Raw genomic sequence first — 26,112 nt, forward strand, 5'->3', positions numbered from 1 at the left:
CTATATCTCTATATCTCTCTCTATATCTCTATATCTCTCTCTATATCTCTATCTCTCTCTATATCTCTCTCTCTCTCTCTATATCTCTCTCTCTCTCTCTATATCTCTCTCTCTCTCTCTATATCTCTCTCTCTCTCTCTATATCTCTCTCTCTCTATATCTCTCTCTCTCTATATCTCTCTCTCTCTCTCTCTCTCTCTCTCTCTCTATATCTCTCTCTCTCTCTCTATATCTCTCTATATCTCTATATCTCTCTCTATATCTCTCTCTCTCTCTCTATATCTCTCTCTCTCTATATCTCTCTCTCTCTCTATATCTCTCTCTCTCTCTCTATATCTCTCTCTCTCTCTATATCTCTCTCTCTCTCTCTATATCTCTCTCTCTCTCTATATCTCTCTCTCTCTCTCTCTATATCTCTCTCTCTATATCTCTCTCTCTCTCCTTGCGGGCCTCCCAGTGATTATTCAATCTGACAATGCCACTGCCGTGGCCTACATCAACCATCAGGGCGGGATCCGCAGCCGGATGGTGATGCAGGAGGGGATGAGAATTCTGACATGGGCGGAGACTCACGTTCCGGTGTTGTCAGCAGTTTACATTCCAGGAGTGGACAACTGGACAGCGGACTTTCTAAGCCGCAACAAGGTGTATCCAGGCGAGTGGTCTCTGCATCCAGAAGTGTTTGAAGAAATCTGCCACAGATGGGGCCGTCCGGATGTGGACTTAATGGCGTCCAGGTTCAACAACAAGCTCCCAGTGTTCCTGGCTCACGCCCGAGATCCGAAGGCGTACGGATGGACGCGCAGGTGTCTCGTGGCAGGAGTTCAGCCGCCTCTGTTTTCCTCTCCTACCAAAGGTTCTACGCAAGATCGAGGCGGAAGGGATCCCGACCGTTCTCATCGCCCCAGAGTGGCCTCGCCGCGCGTGGTTTTTGGACGTGGCTCGGATGCTGGCGGACGCCCCATGGCCTCTTCCCGACAGACAGGACCTACTGTCTCAGGGCCCGCTCTTCCACCAGAATTTACGGTCTCTTCGTTTAACGGCGTGGCTGTTGAAACCGTCATCCTGAAGAAGAGGGGGTTCTCGGATTCAGTGATTAGGACCATGATCAGAGCGAGGAAGTCTTCTTCCTCCTGGATTTACTATCGTACCTGGAAGGCCTTCCTGTCCTTTTGTGAGAGTTCGGGGTTCCCTCCCCTTCGCTTTTCCATCCCGATGGTACTCTTTTCTTCAGTCCGGGCTTGAGAAGGGACTGTCGCTTAGTTCCCTGAAAGGTCAGGTTTTGGCGCTGCCGTATTTTTCCATTTCATCCACCATGACGGCCCACCTTGAGATTGACCCTTGACCTCTGTAGGGGCAGGAACACATAGAGAGTTTAAGAACCCCCCACCCCTCCACCTCCTCAGTGCTTTCCTGCCCCTACAGGGGCCAACACGTGGAGAGGATCCTCCTTAGGGAGGATTACATCGTTAGTTTTTACTTTGCAGGTTCTCCAGCTGGCCTCCCGCGGCATGGGCTAAGGCTGGCCAGCTTGGAACATCGAGGACCCTCGTCTCGGCCTATGCTGAGGCCTGTGGTCCTCCCCCATACCTCTCGTACTTCCTTCCCTCCTTAGGGAAGCAGTCGGGGGTGCCGGATTCGCGGGCGTGCGGTGTGCGGTATGCGACGTTCTTCCTCTGCATGCTGTGCGCTTGTGACCGGCTGGGGGAGCAGGTATGGCGAGGAGGCAGGCCGGACGCCGCACGCATCCTCTCATAGGCTCGTGTGGCACCGGCTTTTGCCGTCACTAGAGGCGCAGCTTGATGACGTCAGACGCCGGGAAATTTGAAAAGGAAAGTAGACCGCGGTTCCCTCCAGCTCTTGCCTGCAGCACCGCGATGTCTGAGACACCTGCTCCCCGCCAGGAAGGCCCTGATCCCACTACTGCCAGTACCGTGAGTCCCCTTCTGGGGGGTATATATTTCAGTCTTTTGACATTGAAATTCTAATTGGCATATCTGGTTGTTTCCTCTCCAGGGCAGCAAGGAGTCAAAGCCAAAGTCCAAACTCCTAAAATGCTGCGCTTGTTCTAAGCGTCTCCCTGAGAACTACAAAAAAAGGTTGTGCAAATCTTGCACATCGGAAATTTGGAAAGAAGAACAACCAGATATTCTGTCTGAAATGAAATCTTTTATTGCAGACGAAATTAAGTCCTCTTTAGCCACCCTGACAACCCCCGCTAGTACTCCTATCCCCTCCAAGAAACGCAAGTTGTCCGCTATCTCCTCCTCTGAGGGCGAGGAGGTGGAAGTGGCTTCCACCTCATCCAGACAATTTCCTAATGAGGAACCCTTGTCTGACGGGGAAATTCCGGACGAGGATAAAAAATATTTCTTCTCCGCTGATGAAATGGAGGAGCTGCTGAGAGCAGTTAGATCCACAATGGGTATCGAGGATACCCCTAAACCTCGTACGGTACAAGACGAAATGTTTGGGGGCCTTAGATCTAAATCCTCTATAGTTTTTCCCATTAATGAAAATATAAAGGAGATGATAATGGAAGAATGGTCAGACCCGGAGAAGAGGTTAGGCGTTCCTAAGGAGTTCAGAAACAGGCTCTGCTTTGATCCGACTGAATGCAAACTTTACAATCAGACCCCTAAAGTGGATCTACAAGTGGCTAAGGTAGTAAAGAAGACCGCTCTACCCTTTGAAGACTCCTCACAGTTGAACGATCCTATGGATAGAAAGGCGGACGGGCTCCTAAAAAAATCCTGGGAATCAGCCATGTTTGGGGTCAAGACTAATATCGCTGCTACTTCTGTTGCTAGAGCAATGTATATATGGCTAGGGGAGTTGGACGTACACCTGAAAAATAAAACCCCAAGAGAAGAGATCAGAGACTCGCTCCCTCTTCTACGCTCCGCCACTGCATTTCTGGCCGATGCTTCTGCAGAGTCGATCCGCTTCTCAGCCAAGGATGCGGCTCTTTCTAATGCAGCCCGGCGGGCGTTATGGATGAAGGCCTGGTCCGGGGACAAGGCTTCCAAGGCTAAACTCTGCTCCATCCCCTTCTCAGGGGAATTTGTCTTCGGTCCCACTTTGGATAAAATCCTAGAGGGGGCAGCAGACAAGAAAAAGGGGTTCCCAGAGGAGAAAGATTCTAAAAAGAAGCCCTTTCGTCAATTCCAGCCTCAGCAGAGATCCTACAGGCGGAAAGGGAAAACTGGCCGATGGAGCTATCCCAAAGGAGGGAGAGGAAGAGGCTTCATACTCAACCCCCAAAATAGACCAAACAAACAGCAGTGACGCCAGAGTAGGGGGGCGACTGATGGGTTTTCTATCTTCCTGGAAACAGGTAACTTCAAATCCTTGGGTTCTAAATGTAATCTCTCAGGGCTACAAGATAGAATTCGCATCAGTCCCCCCAGGAAGATTCTGCATCTCACACCAGCGCAGATCAGAACTTCCAAAAATTTGGCAGGGCGTCCAAGACCTCTTGGACCTAGGGGTGATTCAAAGGGTCCCTATCCCAGAGGAAAGGAGAGGGTTTTATTCCAGCCTTTTTTTAATAAAAAAGCCAGACCAATCCTTTCGCACCATTATAAACTTAAAACCCCTAAACAAGTCCATTCTATACAGGAGGTTCAGGATGGAAACAATCCCATCCATAATTCCCCTGATCCTGGCGTTCATGACATCGATCGATTTAAAGGACGCCTACTACCACGTCCCCATTCATCATCTCTCTGAGGTATCTAAGATTTGCTATAAAGGGTCAAGACGGATCAATCCATCACTTTCAATATGTGGCCCTTCCCTTCGGTATCTCCTCGGCCCCCAGGGTCTTCACAAAAGTAGTAGTAGAGATGGTGGCCTATCTTCGTCAAGAGGGAATTACAATCATCCCATATCTCGACGACTTCCTGATTCTGGGCAAAACAGAGTCCGAGAACCTCCGAGCAACGCAAAGATTCTCGGAATTCCTAAACAATCTAGGCTGGATCATAAATCTAAAGAAATCCACCCTAATCCCATCCAGGAGAATAAGGTTCCTGGGTGTGGAGCTGGACTCATCCCTGTTAAGAACCTTCCTCCCTCAGGACAAGGCCACGACTCTAGTGGAAAAGATCCGAGCATTTCAGAGGTCTCGCAGTTGCTCCATCCGGAAGGCCATGAGTCTCCTGGGAAGCCTAACAGCCTGCATCCCTTCGGTTGCCTGGTGCCAAGGCCACACAAGGGTGATCCAGAGTTGGATCCTAGGCATCTGGGACGGGAAGCAGGTAAGTCTGGACAAGACTTTCCGGATCCCGCAGGCCGTAAAAACAGACCTAGACTGGTGGAAAGAAAGAGGAAGACTGCTTGGAGGCCTACAGTGGCAGAACCATCCGGCAGTTCAGGTTATCACGGACGCAAGCCTCGGAGGCTGGGGTGCAAAGATTGGAGATCATCTTCTACAGGGCTCCTGGCCAGCCGAGATACGAGTCAAATCCTCAAACTACAGAGAGCTGTATGCAGTCCTGGAGGCGTTAGTAAGGGGAGAGTTTTTTAAAAGGGCAACACCTAAGAGTAATGTCCGACAACACCACAACGGTGGCCTATCTGCGACATCAAGGAGGGACAAGGTCACGGCCTTTGGGTGCGTTAGCAAGAAGAATCTTCTCCTGGGCAGAAGAGAACGTCTTATCTCTCTCCGCCATCCACCTAAAGGGCTGGGAAAATACGATAGCAGATTTCCTGAGCAGGAGGACGATAGATCCAGGAGAATGGTCTCTGAACAGGGACATCTTCCGGAAGATCTCGGAAAGATGGGGCCGTCCGGAGGTAGACTTGTTCGCCTCCAGAAAGAATGCGCAGGTGGAATGCTTCTGCTCCCTAAACCGGGAAGACAGACCCTGGGCAATCGATGCCCTATCGATACACTGGAATTGGAACCTGGCCTACGCCTTCCCCCCAATACCTCTTCTTCCCAGGGTCATCCAGAAACTCCTAGGGGAACCAACTACTCTGATCTTAATAGCCCCTTTGTGGCCAAAGAGGAGTTGGTTCTCCACTCTAAAACAGCTATCGCTGGAGGATCCATGGGAAATCCCTTTCCAGAAAGATGTTCTAGTCCAGGGCCCTCTACTTCATCCAGACCCCGGGATATTCAAACTGTCAGTCTGGATCCTGAGAGCGAGACATTAAGAAACAGGGGTCTTTCAGAAAAAGTGATATCTACCCTAAGGGCCAGTAGGAAAAATGTGACGTCTGCCATCTACCTAAAGATCTGGAAGAGATACTGTTCCTGGTTAGGAGTGGAGCGCCCAGACACCTCCTCCCCTCCCATCAATAGGATCTTGGATTTTCTACAGTGCGGCTTGGAATTGGGCCTAAGACCTAGTACCCTGAAAGTCCAGGTTTCTGCTCTCAGCTCCTTTTATGACTGCAGCCTAGCTAGCCACAGATGGATCAGGAGGTTCTTTAGAGCGGTTTCAAGATTGAGACCCTCTCTGAAATCAAGGGCTCCTACTTGGGACCTTAACATAGTCCTAGAAGGCCTAACAAAACCTCCCTTCGTACCGTTATCAGAAATCTCTTTAAAACACCTTTCCCTAAAAACTGCCTTTTTAATTGCTATCACCTCAGCAAGACGTATTGGAGAGATCCAGGCCCTTTCTTGTAGGGAACCCTACCTCCAGATCACCCAAGATCACATCCGTTTAACTCTCGATCCAGGTTTTCTCCCAAAAGTAGTCTCTCCCTTCCATCGGGAACAGGAGATCTTTCTACCTTCCATCCCCAGATCTGAATCTTCAGGGTCTAGTGTTAATTTACATCTCTTAGATGTCAGGGATACAGTGATCCAGTTCCTGGATTATACCAGGGATTTTAGGGTTGATGGCAATCTCCTTGTTCAGTTTTCGGGGAAAAATAAGGGAAAGAAACTAGCTAGGTCTTCCATAGCCAGATGGATCAGATCCACCATTGAATATTGTTACAGGTTCCAGAATATACCCAGTCCTGATAATGTTAAGGCCCACTCTACTAGGGCCACTGCCTCCTCTTGGGCTGAGAAAGGAGGAGTCTCGCTTGACCAGATTTGCAAGGCTGCAACCTGGTCAAGCACCAATACCTTTGTAAAACATTACCGTCTTAATCTTCCGGATTCGAATGAAACTCTTTTCGGCCGGAGGGTTTTACAGGCGTTATCCCCACCCTTTTAGTTATCTGTTATGTCTCAAGGTGGGCCGTCATGGTGGATGAAATGGAAAAACCGCAATTAGACTTACCGGTAATTCCGTTTCCTTGAATCCACCATGACGGCCCATACTATTCCCCTTCCCAAAAAAAAAAAAAAAGGGGAGATATATGCTTACGAATATATCTTTTCATACTTACGTACTTTAGGATAGATAGGAGTTTAAGGGTATGGATTAATATCCTTTTACTTTTGTTCCACCTTTTCGGGTAATTGTAAAGCACTGAGGTGGTGGAGGGTTGGGGGGTTCTTAAACTCTGTGTTCCTGCCCCTACAGAGGTCAAGGGTCAATCTCAAGGTGGGCCGTCATGGTGGATTCAAGGAAACGGAATTACCGGTAAGTCTAATTGCGGTTTTTTTCAGAGGTCCCTTGCTCTTATGGGTCATGTGAAGACCTTTCTTCAGGGGGTGGCACATTCGGTTCCCCCGTATGTTCCCCCTTTGTCTCCTTGGGATCTCAATTTGGTCCTGCGCGCTCTGCAGTCGGCCCCCTTCGAGCCTCTCTCACCTGGAAAGTGGTCTTCCTTGTGGCCATAACTTCTAATACAGCTACATATAGTAGTGATTAAAGTTCTGGGCTATTATGCAGAAGCTGTGAGTTCAAATACCATCACAAGCTTTTAAATCAGACTGGTGTCGGAGCTGGCCGCTCTTTCCTGTCAGGAGCCTTTTCTGATTTTCCACCAGGATAAGGCTGTGCTCCGTCCGGTCCCCTCCTTTTTGCCCAAGGTGGTCTCTCCCTTCCACCTTAATGAGGATCTTGTCCTGCCTTCCTTTTGCCCATCTCTGGCTAACCCCAAGGAACGGACTCTGCATTCCCTGGATGTCGTACGGGCCCTGAAGGTGTCTCTCGCGGCTACTGCTTCTGTCCGCCGTTCATGGCGCGCTGGATCCGCTCGGCTATTTCCGCGGCTTATCGCGCTTGTGGTAGAGTTCCCCCGGCTAGGATTTCCGCTCACTCCACTAGGTGGGGGCTTCCTGGGCAAGACTCAATCGTGCCTCTGCGTCTCAGCTATGTAAGGCGGCCACCTGATCGTCCTTACATACCTTTACAAAGTTTTAACCGTTGCATCACTGGCTTCGGCTGATGCGGTCTTTGGCCGCAGGGTTTTTGCAGGCTGTGGTTCCTGTTGGACGTTTCTCCTGGCGGTGCTGATATTTTTTCCCACCCCATGGACTGCTTTAGGACGTCCCATGGTCTGTGTCCCCCAATGGAAAAAAGTACGAGAAAAGGAGATTTTTATTTTTTTTGTGAAACTCACCTGTAAAATCTTTTTCTCGTCTTTTCCATTGGGGGACACAGCTCCCACCCATTCTGCCTGTTGCCGGAGGGGTCTTCAATTCTGTTTATGGTTGGACCTTATGGCTTGGTCCGATGGTTTCCATAATTTTTTCTTGCTCCTACTGCTTGTGCAACGCCTGAGTTCCTCCTGGTGGAGTCGGGGGGTATAGCCCGAGGAGGAGGAGCTCTTTTGTATTTGCATAGTGTCCCTCCTACTAATACCTCTAAGCTATACCCATGGTGTGTGTCCCTCAATGGAAAAGACGAGAAAAAGATTTTACAGGTGAGTTTCACAAAAAATCTCCTTTTTGGCCTCATTCACACGGCCGTTGTCATCATGGATCTGGATCCATTCACTTAAATGGTTCTGCAATCTGGAGCTGCGGTGCGGAACGGAGGCACGGGACCCCGCCGAAGCACTACGGAGTGCTTCCATGGTGTTTCTCTCCGTGCCATGGTGCGGATGGATCACTGACCCATTCAAATTGAATAGGTCTCAATCTGTACGGCCGTCGCACGGATGTTGCCTGTGCATTGGGGACCGCAAATTGCATTCCCAATGCACAGAACGGCCGCACAAGGGCTGTGTGCATGAGGCATTTTTGTGGCAGTTTTTATATTATAATTTTTTTAGCAAAAAGCAGATGAGTGTTTGAAAGGAATACAAATTCTAAAGGAAGGACTTGTCATTCTTGCTGGATCCACTTTTTGCTTTGGCAACTAAAAATTGCATCAAAAATATTCTGTGTACTGTAAACACTTGAAGACACTACTTGTACTGGTTGTACTAACTGTACTTATTTATTGAGCTGCAAATTACAATAGAAATTATCTGATTTAAAAAAAAATTGCATTGAAAATGCCACAAGGCTGTCTGTGGCACAACCCTTACACGTGTGTGTGTGTATAATATATATATATATTTTACACACATTTTTTAGTTTTAGATTTGACTATTTTCAATTTAAGTATCTAAAATATATTTAAAAATTTGTTAGATTTGAAGTGGTTTAATATCACTAGCCCAGAGGAAGCATGTAAAATACTGCAAATTGGCAACAAGAATCGAAGCTTGGCATCAACCAAAATGAATCAGCAGTCAAGTAGAAGGTAAGATATTAGTAAAACTTGTTTGGATTGTTTGACTGTACTCTTAAAAAGGGCTAGCCAAAATGGGAATAACAAACAGTAAGCGACCGACAGAACGGGAACGGCCAAGCAACCGGTGCTTCTGTGTTCAGAACTCCCATTAAAGGGGTTCTCCAGGAATTAAGAAAATAAAATTACTGAAAATACTTAAATATTACTTTATTATAAATATATTTCCAAATGCCTTTAATTATGATGGCTCGTTTTTCTCTGGGGAGCAATCAGGGGAAATGTCCTAAACACACAGCAGGACATATTACTTCAATCTGCTCTACTTATCACAGTTTAGTATGATCATTCCTACAGAGATATAGTTGGCGTTCATGAGGGGACATGGAATACAGAAAATAAATGGGGTTGTGGCTGATAAGCAGCAGTACTGGTATGCAGTCTCCATTACCACAGTCTCAGTCCTCTCTGTACTTCATGTCTCCTCATGAACTCCATTTCCACAGAGATTCAGCTGAAGTTCTTATCTGTATTCAGGATCATAATCCAGGCAGCTCTTTTTAGCTCAATGTTGTGAAGTAACTTGTGCTGATTAGTGCTACTATAGTCTAGTTATTTCCATATTATTCCCACTAGGATCTGTTATAACTGGTATAATCTGGCTAATATATAGCATCAGAGACTGTAGTATTTCTATATAAGCAGAAGAACTGTTGATATTGCCCCCAGCTGTTTTCCAGTATCTATTTTCCAGCTGACTTCTCCCTTTTGCTTTCTGGCAATATTCAATTTCTCGTGCATGGCATTGGGAGACACAGCACCATCGGTATATGCCCAGCTGCCACTAGGAGGCTGACACTAGAAACAAAAAAAGTGTTGGCTCCTCCCAGGTGGGCTATACCCCTCTGCCAGAGCCAAGAGAGATCAGTCTAGTTCTAGTGTCCGTAGGAGGCAGACATAACCTGCTATTTCTTTTTCGCAGGTCATCCTGCTAATTTTTATTTTTTATTTCTTTCCTTTTTTCTCTCTTGCAGGTTTCGTCCTGCTGCAGGGGTGGCTCCATCGTGTTCCACTTTAGTTGCCCTCCTGCGGGCGCGTACTCGGGTACCTGCCAGCCACCCAGTCCCCACTTAAAACTGCTTCCGCAGTGGAATTCCGGTGGACCCATGGTTCCCATGTTGAGTCCGCCGAGGGGGTGGTTATTGCTGCACCTGAAGACGTCGGAAGGTAAGTTGGATCCTGGATACATTGCAGGGACCCCGTCCTGGGGAGGATGGTGGCCTCATTCGAGGCCATTCCCAATTCCACTCCCGGGACCTTCAGCTGTTCATCCTATCCAGGTGGGACAAGTCCCCGGCAGGGCTCGATCTCCAGATCCGTCTCCCTCCCGAGCTTCGCCAGGATCTCTCCTGGTGGCTGGATCCTCGGACGGTGTCCCTGGGCCGGTCCTTCCTTCCCCCCCCCCCCCCCAGTTGGCGAGTGATCACCACGGATGCCAGCCTCTTGGGTTGGGGGGCGGTCTTAGAGTCCCTCACTGTACAGGGTCTTTGGTCTACCCAGGAGTCCTCCCTGCAGATCAATGTTCTCTAACTCCGAGCGATTTTCCTAGCTCTGTCTCACTGGACCCCACGTCTCCGCGGTCTCCCGATCCGGGTTCAGACGGACAACTCCACCACCGTGGCCTATCTGAACCACCAGGGGGGCACAAGGAGCGTGATGGCCCTACAGGAGGCCTCTCGTATCCTGCGGTGGGTGGAGAAGCACGTTCCTGTCCTCTCCGCCGTGCACATCCCCGGGGTCGACAATTGGGCGGCAGACTTCCTCAGTCGTCAGCTCGTCGACCCGGCGAATGATCTCTTCACCCAGAAGTGTTCCTACAGCTTTGTCACCGTTGGGGGACTCCGCACGTGGATCTCTTCGTATCACGCCTCAACTGCAGGCTCCCGTGCCATGTAGCGCGGTCCAGGGACCCTCAGGCTCTCGTGGTCGACGCCCTAGTTCTGCCTTGGTCTCAGTTCAGCCTTCTGTATCTTCCCCCCCCCCCCCCCCCCCCCATTCCTCTTCTGCCCCGAGTGCTCAAGCGCCTCAGGCAGCCAGAGTTCCAGCAATCCTGGTGGCTCCGGATTGGCCCCCCAGGGCGTGGTACACAGATCTGGTGTTTCTGCTCGTGGACGTTCGTGGCGACTTCCTCTGCGTCACGATCTCCTTTCCCAGGGCCCTCTGTTCCACCCGAATTTACTTCAGCTTCGTTTGACGGCGTGGCTGTTGAGACTGCGGTCCTGAAGTCCTGCGGCCTCTCGGACTCTGTCATCCAGACGATGCTGCACGCTCGTAAGCATTTAGTACCGGACCTGGACCGCCCTCTCAGCTTCTCCATTCCTAACATCCTGGCCTTCCTTCAGGCCGGCTTTGAGAAGGGCCTTCGCTTGGCTTCTCTCAGGGGACAGATTTCCGCCCTCTCTGTCCTCTTCCAACGTCCTGTGGCCTCGCGGGCTCAGGTTAGGACTTTTCTCCAGGGTGTTGCTCGCCGAGCCCCTCCCTTTCGCTTTCCGGTGGAGCCGTTGGACCTGAATCTCGTTCTCAGCGCTCTTCAGTCTTCGCCCTTCGAGCCTTTTGGCAGAGATCTGTCGTTTGTCTCGTATAAGGTGGCCGTCACCTCCATCCGGGTCTCCGAACTTGCGGCGCTTTCTTGCCGTTCGCCTTTCCTGGTGTTCCATCAGGACAAGGTGGTTTTGCGCCCAGTTCCCTCCTTTCTTCCGAAGGTGGTCTCCTCTTTTCATATTAATGAGGAAATTGTCCTTCCTTCCTTCTGCCCTAATCCTTCTCACCCTAAGTAGAAATCTCTCCATTGCTTAGATGTGGTTCGGGCTCTTCGCCTGTATCTTCGCCTCACGGAACCCTTCCGTCGTTCTGACTCTTTTTGTGGTCCCTGAGGGCCTCGTAAGGGGCTGCCTGCTTCCAAGGCCACCATTTCTCGCTGTGTTCAGTCGGCCGTCAAGGAGGCCTATGTTGCGAAGGGCCGTGCTCCCCCTTCCAGGTTCACCGCGCATTCTACTAGGGCAGTTGGGGCTTCCTGGGCGGTGCGTCATCAGGCATCTGCTTCCCAGGTCTGCCGGGGCTGCCACCTGGGCGTCAGTTCACACTTTCTCTAAGTTCTACCATATTCATTCCCTGGCTTCTACCGACGCCAGTCTGGGGCGCAAAGTTCTGCAAGCAGCTGTGCTTTAGACTTCGGCATGGCGCTTTTTTCTTCCCTCCCTCGGGGACTGCTTTTGGACGTCCCATGGTGCTGTGTCCCCCAATGCCATGCACGAGAAATTTATTTTTTGTACTCGCCGTAAAATCCTTTTCTCGTAGTAGGCATTGGGGGACACAGATCCCACCCTCAAGTTTCTTCTTGTTTGAGGTCCCAGCGTTGTCGGGTTTCCCCAGTTGAAGACTTGTTGGCTCTGTTTTTTTTCCTTTTGGTTCTGGTGTGCCGTTCCTACTGCTCTTGTACCGACTGATCTCTCTCTACTCTGGCAGAGGGGTATAGCCCACCTGAAAGGAGCCAACACTTTTTTTTTTTTGTTTCTAGTGTTAGCCTCCTAGTGGCAGCTGGGCATATACCCATGGTGCTGTGTCCCCCAATGCCTACTACGAGAAAAGGATTTTACGGTGAGTACAAAAAAATCTATTTTTTTGTGATATATGAATTGAGATATAATGTTGTATACTATTTTTATGAACCTTTTGTAAGTTCAATGTTTTTTCTTTAACCCCTTAAGGACCGGGCTCATTTTCACCTTAAGGACCAGGCCATTTTTTGCAAATCTGTCCAGTGTCACTTTAAGTGCTCATAACTTTAAAACGCTTTGACTTACCCAGGCCGTTCTGAGATTGTTTTTTCGTCACATATTGTACTTCATGACACTGCTAAAATTGGGTCAAAAAAGTTAATTTTTTTGCATAAAAAAATACAATTTTTACCGTAAATTTTGAAAAATTAGCAAATTTCAAATTTTCAGTTTCTCTACCTCTGTAATACATAGTAATACCCCCAAAAATTGTGATGACTTTACATTCCCCATATGTCTACTTCATGCTTGAATTGTTTTGGGAATGATATTTTATTTTTTGGGGATGTTACAAGGCTTAGAAGTTTAGAAGCAAATTTTGAAATTTTCAGAAATCTTCAAAATCCCACTTTTTATGGACCAGTTCAGGTTTGAAGTCATATTGTGAGGCTTAGATAATAGAAACCTCCCAAAAATGACCCCATTCTAGAAACTACACCCCTCAAGGTATTCAAAACTGTTTTTTCAAACTTTGTTAACCCTTTAGGTGTTCCACAAGAGTTAATGGCAGATGGAGAAACAATTTTGAAATTTCTATTTTTTGGAAAATTTTCCAATATAATCAATTTTTTCCAGGAGTAAAACAAGGGTTAACTGCCAAACAACACTCAAAATGGGTTGCCCTGATTCTGTAGTTTGCAAAAACACCCCATATGTGGTCGTAAACTACTGTTTGGCCGAACGGTAGCACATAGAAGGAGGGGAACACCATATGGGTTTTGGAAGGCAGATTTGGCAGGACTGGTTTTGTTTATACCATGTCCCATTTGAAGCCCCCTGTTGCACCCCTAGAATAGAAATTTCAAAAAAGTGACTCCATCTAAGAAAGTACACCCCTCAAGGTATTCAAAACTGGGTTTACAAACTTTGTTAACCCTTTAGGTGTTCCACAAGAGTTAATGGCAGATGGAGAAACAATTTTGAAATTTCTATTTTTTGGAAAATTTTCCAATATAATCAATTTTTTCCAGGAGTAAAACAAGGGTTAACTGCCAAACAACACTCAAAATGGGTTGCCCTGATTCTGTAGTTTGCAAAAACACCCCATGTGTGGTCGTAAACTACTGTTTGGCCGAACGGTAGCACATAGAAGGAGGGGAACACCATATGGGTTTTGGAAGGCAGATTTGGTAGGACTGGTTTTGTTTATACCATGTCCCATTTGAAGCCCCCTGTTGCACCCCTAGAATAGAAATTTCAAAAAAGTGACTCCATCTAAGAAAGTACACCCCTCAAGGTATTCAAAACTGGGTTTACAAACTTTGTTAACCCTTTAGGTGTTCCACAAGAGTTAATGGCAGATGGAGAAACAATTTTGAAATTTATATTTTTTGGAAAATTTTCCAATATAATCAATTTTTTCCAGGAGTAAAACAAGGGTTAACTGCCAAACAACACTCAAAATGGGTTGCCCTGATTCTGTAGTTTGCAAAAACACCCCATATGTGGTCGTAAACTACTGTTTGGCCGAACGGTAGCACATAGAAGGAGGGGAACACCATATGGGTTTTGGAAGGCAGATTTGGTAGGACTGGTTTTGTTTATACCATGTCCCATTTGAAGCCCCCTGTTGCACCCCTAGAATAGAAATTTCAAAAAAGTGACTCCATCTAAGAAAGTACACCCCTCAAGGTATTCAAAACTGGGTTTACAAACTTTGTTAACCCTTTAGGTGTTCCACAAGAGTTAATGGCAGATGGAGAAACAATTTTGAAATTTATATTTTTTGGAAAATTTTCCAATATAATCAATTTTTTCCAGGAGTAAAACAAGGGTTAACTGCCAAACAACACTCAAAATGGGTTGCCCTGATTCTGTAGTTTGCAAAAACACCCCATATGTGGTCGTAAACTACTGTTTGGCCGAACGGTAGCACATAGAAGGAGGGGAACACCATATGGGTTTTGGAAGGCAGATTTGGCAGGACTGGTTTTGTTTATACCATGTCCCATTTGAAGCCCCCTGTTGCACCCCTAGAATAGAAATTTCAAAAAAGTGACTCCATCTAAGAAAGTACACCCCTCAAGGTATTCAAAACTGGGTTTACAAACTTTGTTAACCCTTTAGGTGTTCCACAAGAGTTAATGGCAGATGGAGAAACAATTTTGAAATTTCTATTTTTTGGAAAATTTTCCAATATAATCAATTTTTTCCAGGAGTAAAACAAGGGTTAACTGCCAAACACTCAAAATGGGTTGCCCTGATTCTGTAGTTTGCAAAAACACCCCATATGTGGTCGTAAACTACTATTTGGCTAAACGGCAGGACATAGAAGAAGGGGAACGTCATTTTTGGAAGGCAGATTTTGCTGGACTGGTTTATTGACACCATGTACCCTTTCAAGCCCCCTGATGCACCCCTAGAGTAGAAACTCCATAAAAGTGACCCCATCTAGGAAACTACGGGATAAGGTGGTTGTTGTTTTGGGACTATTTTTGGGGTAAATTTGATTTTTGGTTGCTCTATATTAGTCTTTTTTGAGGCAATGTAACAAAAAAATGTAATTCTAAAATTGTTTCTACATTCACTATTTGGTTTTGTGGAACACCTAAAGGGTTAACATAGTTTGTAAAGTAACTTTTGAATACCTTGAGGGGTGTAGTTTCTTAGATGGGGTCACTTTTTTGGAGTTTCTAGTCTAGGCTACATCAGGGGGGGCTTCTAATGGGACATGGTGTCAAAAAAAAAACTGTCCATCAAAATCTGCCTTCCAGAAACCATATGGAGTTCCCTTCGTTCTATGCCCTGCCGTGCGGCTATATAACCATTTACGACCACATATGGGGTGTTTCTGCAAACTACAGAATCGGGGCAATAAATATTTAGTTTTGTTTGGCTGTTAACCCTTGCTTTATTACCGGCAAAATGGATTCAAATTGAAATTTTGCCCAAAAATTGGTGTTTTGGCACAGTTTTTATTTTATATTTTTAACACCGTTCATCCGAGGCGTTTGGTCAAAAGTTATTTTTATAGCGACGACTTTTACGCACGCGACGATGCCCAATATGTATGGCTCTCAGACTTTGGAGACACTAAGCAGGCATCCTAAAAGTGCGGCCCTCCAGATATTGTAAAACTACAATTCCCACCATGCCCTGCTGATGGCTGTAGGTTGTCTGGGCATGCTGGGAGTTATAGTTTTACAACATCTGGAGGGCCGCAGTTTGAGGATGCCTGCTCTAAAACTAATATTTTTTGGGGAAAGAAAAATTGTTTCCGTGTCTCCAAAGTCTGAGAGCCATAGTGTTTTATGTTCTCTAGTGGACTGTTGAGGATTATAAAAATTTAGTACTCCATGGAAGTGTGATACTCCCTGAAGCAATTGATAATGCAGAGGCCCGGATGATCGGGGCAAGTGTCACATTGAGTAGTGGTGTCCTTCCGTATCCCCCTCTTGTGACACACTCTGCACTTTTTTTGGGTTCGTCCCTTCTTTCCAGTATGGGGGACCACACCTGGAAAGTGTTGGCCAGGGACGATCCGGGCGCCTCCAATTCCCGAGGTACTCCGGCCTGCTCTTTCCCGGTCCGAAAAGATCAGGTCTTTGAGGACTGCCTCATAGAACTGGAGGAATGTCCCTGTGCTGCCAGCGCTTCGGGATAGTACAAAAGAGTTGTACATGGCAACCTGTACCAAGTAGACCGCAACTTTTTTGTACCATGCCCGGGTTTTGCGCATGGCGTTATATGGCGTGAGGACTTGATCAGAGAGATCAACTCCTCCCATATACCGATTGTAGTCGACGATACAATCGGGCTTGAGGACCGTTGCCGCGGTACCTCGCACAGGGACAGGGGTGGTGCCGTTACCGTGGATTGTGGACAGCATAAGGACATCCCTCTTGTCCTTATACCTGACCAGCAACAGGTTTCCACTGGTAAGGGCACGGGTCTCACCCCTGGGGATAGGTACCTGGAGGGGGTAGGCAGGGAGGCCGCGTTGATTTTTCCGCACGGTCCCACAAGCGAACGTGGATCTGGCGGCAAGGGACCTGAACAAGGGAATGCTGGTATAAAAGTTATCCACGTACAAGTGGTAACCATTATCCAGCAGTGGGTACATAAGGTCCCACACGAGTTTCCCGCTAACACCCAGAGTGGGGGGACATTCTGGGGGTTCAATACGGGAATCTCGCCCCTCGTACACACGAAATTTGTAAGTGTACCCTGAGGCACTCTCACAAATTTTGTATAGCTTCACGCCATACCTCGCCCGCTTTGTGGGAATGTATTGGCGGAAACTGAGTCTCCCCTTGAACGCAACGAGAGACTCATCAACCGCGACCTCCCTTCCAGGTACGTAGGCCTGCTGAAATGTGGCCCCAAAGTGATCGATGACCGGCCGTATCTTATACAGCCGGTCATAGGCAGGATCACTTCGGGGGGGACATGCTGCATTATCGGAATAATGCAGACATTTCCGGATGGCCTCAAACCGGTGACGTATCATGACCATACTGTACAGTGGGGTCTGGTATAGGACGTCCCCACTCCAGTATTGCCTGACACTGGGTTTTTGGACTAGACCCATATGCAGCACGAGGCCCCAAAATGTCCTCATTTCGGCTGCACTGACCGGCGTCCAGCCACCGGGTCTAGCCAAAACTGAGCCTGGGTTTTGAGCGACGAACTGTTGGGCGTACAGATTCGTCTGCTCCACCATCAAATTCACCAGTGAGTTACTGAAAAAAAAACTAAAATAGTCTATTTCAGTAAACCCCACTGTGGGAATCTGGATTCCAGGATTGCCAGCAAAATCCGGAATCTCAGGCTCAAAGTCCACTGGGGGACACCAGCTAAGTTCATCGGCAGGGGGCTCCGGTGGACTTATTTGGTGGGCCGGGAAACCAGTACGAACCCCAGGGCGGCTCGTACTAGGGTGGGCCACAGGATCCCTAGCATGTGGGGCCCCTGGCTCCGCCTGGCGGCGTCTCCGCCGCCTTGGTGGCTCATCGTCATCAGATGATGATGAGGAGGATGCGGATGATAAAAGGAATGTGGGGTCATCCTCATCCTCACTGGGGCTCTCAGAGTCGGAGGCAATCTGGGCGTATGCCTCCTCGGCCGAGAACATCCGGCGGGCCATGGGTGTGTGTGCGTGTAGGTGTGCGTGTGTGGCAAACTTTATTATATGTGCGTGTGTGTGGGGGCAACGGGTGTTCGCGTACTAAAAAGTCCAGGCAAAAAAATGGGCAAGTGTTAGAAAAAAAAAAAGTTAAAACTTGCTGATCAGCGGTACAACGCTGATCAGCGGTCGGTGGGGTGGTGGGGCGGGCGATGCGCTAACAGTGGACGGACGCTAAAAAGTGCCGGCCAGTCAGCGCACGCAGAAAAAAAAAAGTGGTGGTGAGTGGGGGGGTAAGTGGCAGGAGGGGTCTGGGTTAGGGTTAGATGGAAGTTTGGAAGTTTGGAATAAAAGTACTTTTTTTTTTTTTTTTCTAACTTACTTTTCCCTTCTTTCCCTGCCTAACGGTGCCTCTCCCTCACTGACCCTAACCTACCTGGGTGGCGATGGGTGCAGGAGGGTGATGGATTCCGATTAGGGGGACACAGGAGCTGGTGCTGGACGATGCTGCACGGTCAGGGTGCTGGACAGGAAGAGGAGGGGAGAGAGGAGCGCAGGAAGTTTGAATCTCGCGCCTCTCTCCCCTGCACCAATCAGCACCCTGGACAGCGGCATTCAGCACCAGGGCCAGCACCGCCTCTCCAAATCCTCGGACTGCGATAGGTGGTGTATAATTACGCCACCGATCGCAGTCTTTTTCCGGTTCATCGGGTCACAGGACACCCGAATGGACCGGAAACGCAGAAAACCGCAGGTCTGAATTGACCTGCGGTTTTCTGCGATCGCCGATACGGGGGGTCAAATGACCCCCCCCCTGCATTGTTACGGGATGCCGGCTGAATGATTTCAGCCGAAATCCCGTTCCGATTAACCCCTGCGGCGCTGGAGTTCCGATTTTAAGTCAGGACGTACCGGTACGTCCTCGGTCCTTAAGGACTCGGGAAATAGGGCGTACCGGTACGTCCTAGGTCCTTAAGGGGTTAAAGGGACACTGACAGGCCAAATCAGCATATATAGTTAGATATATGACATTACAGGTCTTATAGAGTCTTTTAAAAGCATATAAGTATCCCCCCTGTCCACCTTTTATAAAGAGCGAAATATAAAGTTTTATAACCTGCTTGTCCGGTCAGCAATCTGCCCAAGGGGCGGCGTTTCATGTGAAAATGCGCCCAGCCAGCCTTCCCAACTGCCGTTCTTAAGCCCCGCCCAGCTCACCATTATTCACTTCGCTGGGCGGCGGCTAGAACTCTCCCCAGTCCCGATCCTGCGCATGGGCAATTCAATCCTCTGGGACGCACTATTAACCCCTTTGACGATGTGAGTGAGCAGCGCTCTGAACAGTGCATGGCTAAGGCTGCAGCTGCCTCCAAGACGCAGGCAGGCTGTGTGTGTGTACGCATGCGCGATCTAACCACGGCGGGGCGCAGGCGCAGAAGATTGGGCATGAACGATGCCCAGAGGATTGAATTGCCCATGCGCAGGATCGGGACTGGGGAGAGTTCTAGCCGCCGCCCAGCGAAGTGAATAATGATGAGCTGGGCGGGGCTTAAGAACGGCAGTTGGGAAGGCTGGCTGGGCGCATTTTCACATGAAACGCTGCCCCTTGGGCAGATTGCTGACCGGACAAGCAGGTTATAAAACTTTATATTTCGCTCTTTATAAGGTGGACAGGGGGGATACTTATATGCTTTTAAAAGACTCTATAAGACCTGTAATGTCATATATCTAACTATATATGCTGATTTGGCCTGTCAGTGTCCCTTTAATGTATGTATGATCGTAGGTATCTATGGGCTCCAGTGCACTTGAATTTTTCAGGTTACAAGTTGTTTATAGTATAGATTTGGTCTGTTTGTGTCCTAGGAAATGAGCCACTCTCCTACCTTTCCTTTTCACAAAATGGCTGACACAGCACCTCAAAGTGCCGTTTCTCAGGCAAAAATGGGAACTATCCGAAGTAAATGAACCCCTGTGTTCTCTGCAAAATTTCTGAGTGTTTTAGGAACAAGAATTATTTCAGCAAACACAAGTATCAATCTTTTTATCTATTTCTGAAACAAGCGGCAATTTTTCTTTTTCGGATTTACTATGTTCCTTTAATTAGCATATTGCAGAATCGTGATTATTTGCTAAAGGTGCGTATACAATGCTATGACATTAATACACTTTATCTTTTTTTTTTTTTAGTCACAGTATTTTTACCATTCGACTTATCAAGTTAAGCCATGGTGATGACCCTAGCGTTCTTGGCGTTTCAGAGTAAGTGAAAATGCAGCATTTCATTTTAGGTGAAGTATAAGGTAAGGGCTTTTTCACATGACTCCTAATGGAACAGATACAAATTGCTCACAATATTCTATTCAAACAAATTAAACTTAACATTTACAGTATTTATTTTTTGCTCTGATGGAACAGAATTATGGTAAACGAAACTCTAATGTGAACAGCCACAGCACTGGCTTATATTTTAGTCCGAGCATAATATCTTTCAGGCAAACTCAATTCACACTACTTAACAGCCATGTCTTCTCTGTGCAGAATGTCTTTGTGTGACTTGGCTGGATCTGAACGTTGTAATAAAACGCAAACTGTTGGTGATCGGTTGAAAGAAGCTGGAAATATAAATAACTCTCTTCTCATCCTTGGCAAATGCATTGCAGGTCTGAAACGGAGCCAGAACCCAAAGTAAGTTTGTAGTACGGTATAGCCAGGTATGTCCACATAGTGCATATGCTTGGCAGCTAATTAGATGTGCTTTCTGAATTATGCAACAGTTTGTTCTTGTGTTTAAACAAAAAAAAAATGTTTTTGTTTTGTTTTTTTACAATGCCTAATAGTGTAGTAGGGTCTATTGAATACAAATGTTTGTGTACTAAACAGGCACATAGATGCTCTCATAGCCACAGATTTTCCCATAATTGTCAGTTGCAGGTGACCCAATAATTGACAATTGTAGTTAAATCTATTGCTGACATTAAGTGCGCACCTGTGGATTGTCATAGGTGCCCTCTCGGGAGTCTAGCTGCAGTTGTCCTGTATTTGTCCAATGGGTGGCCCCCATGGATGTGAAGCTGCAAGTACCACAATAATTATCAGCCACTGTTCAACCTCGTAACTGCCAGCAATGCCACCTCCCTTATAATTCTCAGCTACTGCTTCCTTCATTTTGGGAATACACACCAGCAGCACAGCAATACACAACTGTTTTGTAGTGCAAGATGTGCATGCTATACATAAAGACCTGATGCTTCTGATCTCCTCCCTTTTAGTATAGGTGTGGGGGTAGAGTATGCTGTGTACATACTGCTGTGTTAGACAATAGGGTCTGCTCCAGTACCTGCAGTACAACAATCCAAAGGGCTGTTTCCAGCTTATAACAGCTCTATATAAGATGTCTGCCTCTAGATTAGTAAAAATACTGTAACTAAAAATATATATCTCTCCATATCGTTTAAAATTTAATTTCCATGACTGCACCACATGGAGGATGTCTCCCCGCCCACTATTGGGACAGGAAACATAGAGAGGTTAAGTCTTCTCCCCCCCCCCCCCCCCCCCCCTTTCCTTCCGCCATGTGACTAAATTCCAGGTATATACAGGGAATATACTGCCGCGGGATTGGTAACAGCAACCCCGGTGGGGCTCTGGGCTCCAGACTCGCTCGAGGCGCAGCGCATCGGATGTCTCTTCCGCCGATGTAAGGGCTACCGGAAGTAAGATGGTGGCCCCCATAGTGGATTCATTCAGTGGTTCGAGTGCATGTGCGTTCCACACAGACACCCGGAAACAAGATGGCGGCGCCCTACAGCGGTTCTCATGTCGTGGGACACTTGAGGCCTGGCTTACCGGCCTTGTGTCCCATCCGGTTGACTCTTATAATAAGTCCCGGAAAGAGGAGGAGCATCGCGGCAACAGGAGGGGTAAGTGCTGAGGGCATTTTAAACCTGAAGGGGGTTAATAACGGGGTCCTTACAGATGGATTCCTCCAGCTCTATTATGAATCCCCAGAGCCTCCTGTCCAGGGTCATGGGGGAAAAAGACTACTCATAAGGTGGAACCTAAAAGGAAGAGCTGTTAGTGGGGACAAACTTAAGATACACACAGCCAGGTTTAGTCTGTTTGATTCGTGTTCACACCGCAGTAGTGGTCTGTATTTTCAGCCCTCTGAGTGTGGGCAGATGTTTATCAAACTGTTTGCTCATATCCAGGCATCACTAGTGTCACAGGGCTGCCTAGCAAATACCACTCTTGATTCGTGCTCATGCGGCAGTGGATGACGGCACCTGCACCACATGGCACAGTGGGCATGTGCGTTTATTCACAGGTCGCAACTGCTTAGCATGGGCAGATGTTTATCAAGGGGTTAAATATTTCTAGGGCAATTAATTTAGTGGCACGGCCGGACAATTGAGCTTTGGCGCTTATTGCCACATACACCTGCCTTGTATGTAAAAGAGTGGTTTATTACTGCTCACGATCATAGAGCAGTGTTTACTGCCCAGTGTCATACTGCTGTGGCATGTATTTGTGGACCAACACACGTTTGTAGTTGGTTCCACTTACGTGGCTTCCCAAATTGACTTGTGTTCACACCTGAGCGACAGGGCAGGCTGGGTCTTGCGCAATCACGTTAGACCAGCTGGTGTGCTGTATTATCTGTTGCCTGGATTGGTGTGGATATAGGTTTGTCAATTGGAAGGTTTCACATTAGGTAGAGTTTTCCCTCCTGTTCACTTTTTAATAAAGTTTCAATAAAGATGTAGTTTTACTATTTCCTTCACAACGTTCCTTTGGTCAGTGAATGATCTTTGAAAAGGGTGGGACGTAAACGGTTATTTGTCAGTGAATTGGAAGCTAAAAGGAAGCCTAAAAAAGTGCTACTTGCAACAAAAGGCTTCAAGATACATACGCAAAAAAAATAGAAAAAAAAATGCACGGATTGTATCAATAAAATAATGAAAGCAGGACAGCCTTCTCTCAACGGACCTTAGAACTATTATAAGGGAAGAAGTAAAGGTATCTGTGACATTCCTTGTACCTAGAGCTAAGAGACTTAAAGGTCTTAGATACTGACTCAGAGGATGTAGAGGTACAATATACTTAGTTGGACGATGGGGGGATAAAGAATAATTAGATTCTTTACCTTCCACATCCTATGATGAACAGCGGAAATAATGCTTCTCATATGATATGGAATCTCTTCTTACTGCTGTTCGGGGAAACTATGGACATAAAAGACTAACAACAACAAAAAGATCAGTTTGCAGGCTTAATGGCAAAGATTTTACCTGTAAATTCTAGTCTAAAAGAAATTATTATAGAAGAATGGGAAGATGTGGCTAAGACTCTTTATTCCCAGAGAATTTAAGAATTGCCAAGCCTTTGATAAAGGAGACAAAATTGTTGGAGGAAATAACAAAAATAGATACTCCTGTGGCCAGGGTGGATAGAAAAACTGCTATTCCCTTTTGAGGATTCATCTTGGCTAAAAGAACCAATTGATCGTAAGGCAGAGACAGTCTCTTGAGGAAAAACGTGGGAGACATCAGCAGCCTTAGTCTCAACTAACATTGCCGCTACCTCGGTGGCATGGTACATGCTTTTGTGGTTGTCCCAGTTGTAAAACCATTTAAAAATGGAGACTCCCAGGGAGGATATACTGGAATCTATTCCTCTCCTAAAAATGGCGACTGCATTCGTAGCAGATTTATGGGCAAAGTCGGTCAGGTTTGTGGCAAAAAACTGAGCACTTCTGAATAAGGCAAGAAGAGCCTTATGGTAAAAAAATAATTGTTTGGGTGTCCTAGCGTCTAAAAATAAATTATGCGAGATTCCTTTCTCAGGGTCTTATGTTTTCGGCCCAGTATTAGATAATATCCTTTGAAAAAGCTTCAGACAAGAAGAAAGGCTTTCCGGAAGGAAAGCAAAAAACCTTCTTTTTTTTTTTGTGTGTAAAATTCCAGCAACAAAAATCAAACGGACAAGGGAATGTCGGAAAGATGGTCCTATCAGAAAGGAGGAAAAGGCAGTTTTTTTACTTAACCCCAACACCTCCCAGAACAAACAAGGACGCCAGGCCGATGGGAGGAAGACAAATTCTTTCTCCCAGTATGGCCCCAAATAACTCAAAACCTGTGCGTGTTTCAAATCGTACAAGAAGGCCACTGAATAGAATTTCAGTTCCTCAACAAAATATGTGCTGACTTGGTACGGAGAAAATACAACTCAAAGAAACCTGATGGAATACATTACAAAATCTGGGTGCGGTGATTCAGGTCCCAAAACATCAGGAAGGCAAGGGGTATTACTCAAGACTGTTTCTTGTAAGAAAACCGCATGTTTTTTTCAGATCCATAATAAATTTGAAACCTCCTGAACAGATAAATAAAATATCAGCGCTTCAGGAGCGGTAATGTACACCCTAGATCTGAAGGATGCATATTACCATGTGCCAATTCACCCAGATCACCAGAAATACTTAAGATTTGTGATAAGGGAATAAGGCGGAGTGGATCATTTATTATTTATTTATTTCAATGTCTTCCATTTGGAATATCATCGGCCCCTCGGTTATTCACAAAATTATTAGATCGTGGCTTTTCTCAGGATGAAAGGAATAAAAATCGTACCATATCTGGGCTACTTTCTTCTAATCGCAGACTCAGTGCAAATGTTAATTAATCATGCTCAGACTGTGATCTCTCTCCTGCAAGACCTAGATTGGTTTCTAAATTGAAAAAAATCAGACCTGACACCAGGAAAAAATTTCTTAGGAACTGTACTAGACTTGAGATTGCAAAAATCCTTTCTTTCAGAGAAAAGACAGCAAAATCTGATTTGAAAATCTTTTTTTTTTTTGTTTTTTTCAAAAGAAATCAGTTTGTACGATCAGAGAGGCAATGAGCATCCTAGGCCTGATGACAGCTTGTATCATGACAGTGCCATGGAGCCAATATCACACAAGATCACTTTAGAAGTTGATCCTTTCTGTTTGGGATGGAAATCATCAGTCTCTAAATCAGAAAATTCTCATAAGGCGCTCGGAAGTCTTTGGAATGGTGGAAGAACATGGACAGCCTGTCGAAAGGATTTTCCTGGAACCCAAGCCCCTATACTGTAACAGATGCCAGTCAGCAGGGATGGGGGGGAAAAGATTGGAAATAATTGCTTCCAAGGAACTTGAGATCAAGCCATAAATGTTTTTAATACTGGGATGGGGGGGCGCACTGCGCCACCAATGAAGAGAAATCTCTCATTAATTCATATACAGGAGGCGGGAGCTGGCTGCAGAATTACATAGCCGGCTCCCGACCTCTATGAGCGGTAGCTGCGATCCGCGGCACCTGAGGGGTTAACTACCGCAGATCGCAGCTACCGCTCATAGAGGTCGGGAGCCGGCTATGTGATTCTGCAGCCAGCTCCCGCCTCCTGTATATGAATTAATGAGAGATTTCTCTTCATTGATGGCGCAGCGGCCACAGCCCCTCCCCTCCTCTTGTCCTCCTTCCCCTCACTGGCTGCAGCGGCACAGGGGGGAGGGAGACACTGCTTCCTTCTCCCCTGTGCTGCTGAGGGAACACAGAGCGCTGAGCAGCGCGATCCTTGTTCCCCATACGTTATCGGAATATCGGCAAAATAGATGCCGATAACTGTCAAAATACTGAATATCGGCCGATTATATTGGTAAAACCGATAATCGGTCGATCCCTAATAGCAGCCTTGAGCTGGTTTCTGAACTGTTCCCTGGCAGAAAATAGAAGGATAAGCAGGTTTTATTGAAGCAACCACACAGATGAGGCCAACTCTAAAAATCCTCAGTCCCGCCTTGGGACCCGACAATAGTTCTCAATGGTTTAATTAAGGAACCCTTTGAACCTATGCAAGATAGCTTTTTGAAACCTCTATCCTAAAAAACGGTCTTCCTAGTGGCAATTACATTGTCCCGTAGGTTAGGTGATATTAATCTGGTATTACTCCATGTGGTGTCATGGAGGATGTCCTGGAAAGTTAGAATTAATCTTATTGGTAATTGTATTTCCAGGAGTCCAACATGACAGCACCTGGAGTTTCCCTCCTTATTTCATTAAGATTATGATTGTACTATTTTGTTTAAGGGGTTACTGTAAGATATCTATTATTGGGTGAGAATTTAGAAATCTGTGTGTGAGGGGGACTTTTAACCTAGTGGGCGGCGGGGAGACATCCTCCATGTTGTGCTGTCATGTCGAACTCCTGGAAATACAATTACCGGTAAGACTAATTCTTACTTTTCTTCACCTCCAGGAAAACTAGCTATGTCCCATTCAGGGAAAGCAAGCTCACAAGACTGTTTCAGCCCTTTTTCTGTGGAAAGGGAAAAGCCTGTATGATTGTGAATATCAATCAGTGCGCATCTACTTATGATGAAACGCTGCATGTAATGAAGTTCTCTGCTGTTGCTAAACAAGTAAGTATCGTGGCAGATTCCTTGTTTACTTAAAGGTGCTATAATTGCCTATTTTCAGGATAGGTAATCAATATTCAATCGAAAGGGGTCTTACTGGCACCCTGCTGAGCAGATGTGTGTAGTGGGTGGGACATCCGTGCAAGCACTGTGTCTTCACTGTTT

At 46.7% G+C, this 26,112-nt stretch overlaps 2 protein-coding genes across 2 annotated transcripts in view; both read left to right on the forward strand.

Annotated features, from left to right (window-relative positions):
* LOC121001628 (kinesin-like protein KIF20A) overlaps positions 1-26,112 on the forward strand; it is a 132,729-nt gene that overhangs the window by 51,151 nt on the left and 55,466 nt on the right. Inside the window, exons 8-11 of the mRNA XM_040432795.1 lie at positions 8,501-8,612; positions 19,692-19,763; positions 20,043-20,189; positions 25,788-25,950. Coding sequence (XP_040288729.1) covers positions 8,501-8,612; positions 19,692-19,763; positions 20,043-20,189; positions 25,788-25,950 — 494 coding nt within the window. The remainder of the gene's footprint in view (positions 1-8,500; positions 8,613-19,691; positions 19,764-20,042; positions 20,190-25,787; positions 25,951-26,112) is intronic.
* LOC121001629 lies at positions 4,753-5,765 on the forward strand. The gene is made up of 2 exons (XM_040432797.1): positions 4,753-5,586; positions 5,618-5,765. Exons 1-2 carry the CDS (start codon positions 4,788-4,790, stop codon positions 5,683-5,685), a joined length of 867 nt encoding a protein of 288 aa, XP_040288731.1. The 5' UTR covers positions 4,753-4,787; the 3' UTR covers positions 5,686-5,765.

This window comes from Bufo bufo, chromosome 5, assembly GCF_905171765.1.
Source record: "Bufo bufo chromosome 5, aBufBuf1.1, whole genome shotgun sequence".
NCBI lineage: Eukaryota > Metazoa > Chordata > Amphibia > Anura > Bufonidae > Bufo > Bufo bufo.